The 6,000-nt window shown below is 41.8% G+C and overlaps 1 protein-coding gene across 4 annotated transcripts; it reads left to right on the plus strand.

The window, feature by feature from the left end:
• The first annotated feature begins 2,248 nt into the window (after positions 1–2,248).
• Positions 2,249–6,000, plus strand: LOC311036340 (uncharacterized protein). Of its 4 annotated transcripts, none has more exons than XM_084044974.1 (8): positions 2,249–2,837; positions 2,888–2,959; positions 3,231–3,426; positions 3,615–3,667; positions 3,875–3,990; positions 4,101–4,165; positions 4,457–4,536; positions 5,130–6,000. In XM_084044974.1, exons 5-8 carry the CDS (start codon positions 3,931–3,933, stop codon positions 5,246–5,248), a joined length of 324 nt encoding a protein of 107 aa, XP_083901100.1. In that variant the 5' UTR covers positions 2,249–2,837; positions 2,888–2,959; positions 3,231–3,426; positions 3,615–3,667; positions 3,875–3,930; the 3' UTR covers positions 5,249–6,000. The 4 variants fall into 4 exon arrangements, with proteins under 4 accessions (XP_083901100.1, XP_083901098.1, XP_083901099.1 ...); XM_084044972.1 differs by having other exon boundaries at positions 2,909–2,959; XM_084044975.1 differs by having other exon boundaries at positions 2,818–2,837; positions 3,219–3,426.

Below are 6,000 nucleotides of genomic sequence, written 5' to 3' on the forward strand. Positions count from 1 at the left end.
TGGACTACTTAAAGGAAAAGGGAGTCTGTTTTTGGCTGTTTGAAAAGAGGACACTTAAGCAGAGACTGCACAAGTCGTTTAACCTGTGATACGTGTGAACAAAACCATCCTGATATACTCCACATTGAAGAAACCAGTGGTGAGCTGTGGATTTTTGAACTAAGGGTACTGTATTTTATGACGTCACGTGCGCAGGCATGTGCACATAGCTACTTACTAATACTGTATTCAACATGTGATTATTAATGTATTTATATTTCTTATTATTTTGTTGCATTGTTAATTTGTTGTTTTTATTTTTGTTTCAATTAATCAATTATTTTATTTTCCTTTTAGTTTTATATAAAAGCCCTTTACATAGACTCACCCACAGATAAGCAGTTAAAATAATCAGACAACTTGTCTTTGTCTTGTCTCAGAGAACTGGGTGCTCTGCTAAGCAATCCCCTTCACACTCTGCAGTGCACATTCAATTCAAGTACATGGCTTTTCTCCAGTAGCCTAATGTTATGCAAAGCAGCCAGGTAGACGCTATTGAGAATGTCTCGCCACTGACGGCGCTAACCTTCAGAGGCTATTGTTTAAACTTTAAGGTGTTAACGACCGCCGCTGACGGTGAGTGCATGTTGAGCACGCGCGAGCCCCCAGCCCCCACAGTCTCATAACTAAGGGTACGCCGTACCCGCCCGTACCCCCTAGAGCTCAACCCTGGAAGAAACGGAAAAGAAATCAATAGGAAACAATGCTGTCGTCTCACCTCACACATGTGGTCATATTGGGGCCGGTGATGAAACCTCCATCTTCTCCATAGTACCCGTTCAAGTGAAGAGCCACAGGGAGACAGTGTTGCAAACATATGCATTTTTGGACCATGGAAGCACATCCACATTCTGCACTGAAAACTTAATGAGAAGGCTAAACATTACCGGACAAAAAACTAATATTCTTCTCCGCACAATGAACCAAGTGAAGCCTGAGACCAGTCACCATATCTCAGGTTTGGAAATAGCCAAGTTGGACAAAAATGATTTCATACAACTCCCTAATGTGTTCACTCATAAAACCATGCCTGTCTCACAACACAATATTCCAAAAACAACAGGGCTTGTCACCATGGCCTTATTTGAAACATATCAAACTGCAAGAAATAGACTCTGGTGTTGACCTACTGATTGGCAGAAATGCTTCAAAGTTATTGGAACCTTTTTGGAGGTGGTTAACAGCCAGGCAGATCGACCATATGCTGTGAGGACCCTATTGGGGTGGGTCATCTATGGTCCCTTGATAGGAGACAACAATGTCAGGGATGAGACTGGCTGCACTGCTGCGGCTGTCAATCATATCATATATCCAGAAAAACAATCAGGACTTCAGTGAAAGAACAAGCAAGGAAATGGAAGCCAAGTCAGGGTAGGATGAAAGATGGACTACTGCGTGAAACAGATCTGTTCCGCAAGGTGGCTTGCCTCCCACAAGAAACGTTGGTGGTTATGTCCTCATACCCTTTCGCCATGGTCTGGAACAGCAATATTAAAGGTTACATTTTCTTTTTCTTTCAGCTAGTTCCCATCATGGCTGCACCTTCCTCGATCATCACCTGCTTGTCTCTCTCAGCACACCCTAAATTTGCTATTTGTCTTGCGTTTCAGCATCCTTCTCCCTCCGCCTCAGATAAACCATCTCTACCTCACCTCTCGCTTTATCCACCTCTCTTGCTTTATCGTCTAACCTTCTAACCTGGGCTTATACTCAAATGTAGTCATTTCTGTTCTCATCCCTCCATGTTGCTTCTAATGAGAATCGTAGCATTTTCAATCCGGCCGCCTCTAGTTCTTTGCCCTCTACTAACATGACCACTTGCCCGGTGATTTATTGACTATGGTTCACATAATTTATTTTCTGATATTGCACTAACATGTTTGTGCTGTCTTTTTCAGGTCATGTATGCCAGGGATGTGTGGTTGGAGGATGGAAAGGAGACAGAGGGTACAATTCCTAATAATTGGATCGACAGGGGTAAGGGAACCATTAGATGGCCAAATGCCAAACAAACACAACTTACAAGATGAGAAAGGACCCCCAGGAGGACTGGCTGACGTCCCAGTTAGTCAAGATAAAGATGACTTCAGGCAGGTTTTTGGATCATTTACTCAATAATTCAAGTACAAATAGTTGAATCAATGTTTACAGTTGAATTGTATAACTTCTAGTTAAAGCTTGTGAATGTGACAACTACAACCTGACCAGCCAAGCAGAGGAGGAAGAGGAAGAGGAGGATGTGGATGTGGTGATAAGGGAAGAGGAAACCTGTTAAAAGACAAGATGATGACTGATGTAGAGTTCATATGTTTCTCAAGTAACTTCTAAATATGAAATGTGTTAACAGAAACTGGGCCTCACATTGTAGACCATTCATGTTTTATATGACGTTTTGGACCATTATGGGTAACTTTCTTCTATAATCAATTTATAAGTCCATTGTCAAAAATGACAATCAAATGCTTTAATAAGGCTGTCTATTTTAGATATGGATATGTTTATTTTTACTTTATATTGCAGCCGTATAGGTGCCCTCCTTTCCTATCGCACCAAGGAAGTTGCAGTCCAGCCAGGACAACAATGTGTTACTCAATGCTTGTTGAGTATTGATGTCAATTTATGAAATATGATAATGATGTATTGGGTACACACAACATGAAATCAGTTACAAGCTGATTGTTATGTTTCAGACTCTGAAAATCAAGCCCTGGATGGCCTGGTGGATGTCGTGGTGGACACCATGTCTGTCGAGTTGGAGCATGCTGAGGGGTCTTGGCACAGGGAGATGTCTACACACAGTGAGTATGAATCACATTTAAGCAGTCACCTTTTGTATTTGGTATCTAAGAACATTCTTTGTCTTTTCCAGGCTCCCGACATGCAAGTGTAGCACCTCGGAGCAGAGAAATGTCCACACCCCGTGAGTATTCACTTTCTCCATTGCACCAACACATTTTAAGTACAGTCAGTACAAGGTGTTACATGTTGTGCATACTAAAGAAATCATTACCATACCTAATTCACAAGCAATGAGTAAGTAATTACAGGCTCAATGTGTTGAACTATGTGTATCAGAGGAGATGTGTGATTGTCAACATCTAAGACCAACCAGTAGGGGTAGTCTTTTTCAGTGTGACATGGTGTTGTAGTAGTATTATGTCCAAGTATTAAGTCTTTAGTGATGGCTCCAGCCATCAGGCACAGTGATGGCTCCAGACACAGTGTCGGATACCGGCACAGCATCAGGACCAGCCACGACTCCAGGTACAGCAACAGCTCGGAGGCACTCTGTCAGGTCCAGACATGATGACAGGTCCCACCGCAGTGATGGGTCGAGGAACACGGTCAGGTCCAGACATGACAGATCCAGGGACACGGTCAGGCATGGTGAGTTGTCCAAAGGCCCCAAGTAATCAAAACCTTTACAATTCAGCAAGTAGTATCGTGCACCCCTAATTGTTACAATATGACATATTTATTATTTCTCATCTAATGTATAGTCATCTGTCTTGGAAAGTTTTAATGCAAAAATATCACTTTGTAATTTCTAAAATGTACTTTTGTTCTTATTACAGGTGCTATGCAGTGACTGAGAGGCCAACATGGGCATTCCCATTGCCAGCACAAGGTAAGTTCTGAGCTATTTCAATGAAGACCCCCAACAAACTGGGGGACACTTAATTTGCAACCCTTCTCTCTCCTTTCTTCCTTTACTGTTCTCTCTGTCTCCTCTCCTATCGGGACACAAAAACTGCTCTTCAATTATATCAGTGTTTTGTATCATTGTAGGGTGGTGTCTATAACATGTCTCTGTGTACACTTACTTATTTTTCAGTATACCAGAAGAAAGTCCTGACCATATCAATATTCACTAAAGAACATGTTGAGAGAATGGAGGACTTCCAGAGAGAGGAGCAACTCCTCAGTGATGTCCAAGCTTTTAATACCCTGGTAGGCTTTTCAAGAGTCTGGAAGTAATGAACAGCATAAGATGCACTCGCACACTTTTTACGTTCCTCTGGGATATGTCAGTGAAAGTTTTCATGGACTTATTCCAACAGGTGCTGCAACTTTCCCGTTATAGAGGGAAGGACGTTAAGGACTGTGTCCACAAAGTTCTTGACAGGTATGTTTCAACATACACTATGAATTAACCCCTGTGTGATGTTTGGGTGCGCTGTGGTTTTCAATGTGTGAACACTTATTTGGTTAATTCTTCTAGATGAGCGCCTGACTGCATGTTTCCATTAATTTGCCTTTTTTTTTTTTAGCTTAACACCTGAATCCTCTGTTATGTCATGTCAATGACATAATGGTTGAACATTAAGTGAAAATTAGTAGTATAAAGGGTTTATACCATGTTTTACAATAAATCCTAATCCTACTACATTATCAAATGTAATTTGTTTTTCTTAAGGCTCTTCAGTAACAGTCTGATGGCACAGTTGAACATGAAGGGGGAAAAAGAGAAGACTGCGGCTTTCAGCGCAATACAAGGTAAGCCCATATTTCATGTTGACCAAGGACAAATCAAAATGTAATTGGGTAAAACATGTCCTTTCCGGTTGACATAAAAAAAAATACAATGCCAACTGTCTACCGTTACCGTTGCTATCATAACATTTTAAATAACTGGTGGTTAGGTGTAGAAGGGAGATGGCTTTGTATTAAACTAGTTGTGGATGTACAAGCATTTTTGCATGTCAATATGGAGACTCGCAATCAGTTTTATTGTCACTTCCACAACACACACTAGGCAAACAGGGGAGCAAAATGCCATTCTCCTCAACTCATGATGCACATTAAAAAGAGGCAAACATTAAAAAGTAAAGAGCAGACAACATTGGTAAAAAGTGCTGATGCATTCAAAGTGCAATCCATCTTTCAAGATGTTGGTTTTGGGGGCAATACATGGTTCAGGGTTCTGATGGTTTGGGGCAGCTGTTGGATGACCTGCTGGTGCTTCCCCCTGAGCTCTTGAACCTCCTACCAGATGGCAGGAGTTCAATCGAGCTGTGTATTATGTCAGATAGGGACTAGGACAGCATGTTGCCTTTGCACATTTTTTATTGCCTTTTTCTACTATGCAGATGCAGTCATGAAATTCGACCCAGAAGCCACAGAGGACCTCATAAGGCAGCATGCCGCAGACCACCTCAAGCATGCTCCAGCGAGAAGGGGAGGACACACAGCAGGCACTCAGGACTGATTTAACTTGAACTTTCACTGTCCATTGTGGGGGATCTTAGTGTCACAGTATTGTACAGTGTTGTGTAATTTGAACTTGTGTTCTGTTCAACGAAGTAGCTCTGGTTGGACCTTACCCTGGTAGCTCACTGGCTATTCAGTACAGCACTTGTTTAATATGTTTCAGTTGTTGTGGAACCGGCCCAAGCAAAAAGGGTGTCCCTGCAAAGTAAGCTGTGCTATTATGTTTTATTATTATTTTATTTTCATTCGACTAGTGACGTGGACTTGGACTTAGCCCCCCTCGGACATACCTGTGGACTACACCAGGTACAAATGACTTTTTTGTTGCTCTCCCTCATGGAGCTACTTGCGGATTATACCAGGGTCAGTCCACCCTAGGTGGACACGCACTGACCTTTTGCACCTTAATCCCATGTATAACGCACTGACTTTTTTGTCTTTTTTTTTATTGTACTCTTTTTCTCTAAGCACCTTAACGTCATAAGTATATCATGCACAGTATACGTACATTGCTGCTATGCTCAGGCACCTTAGTTTTTATTATCTCAGGTACTTTGTAAATATGTAGATAACTTGTTTGGCCTTCTGCTGTTCACTTGTTTGATCTCCTTCCCACTTGCCCCCCACCCCTCTTCTTCTTCCCCCCCTCTTCTTTCTATGGAAATTAACGTTGCGCTGGGAACGATGTACAAAAACAAATTTCACCCACTTTTGTACCTTGTAAACCTGTGATGTGACAATAAACCTGAT

The sequence above is a fragment of the Gymnoscopelus microlampas genome (genome assembly GCF_963454915.1).
Source record: "Gymnoscopelus microlampas genome assembly, chromosome: 20".
Lineage (NCBI taxonomy): Eukaryota > Metazoa > Chordata > Actinopteri > Myctophiformes > Myctophidae > Gymnoscopelus > Gymnoscopelus microlampas.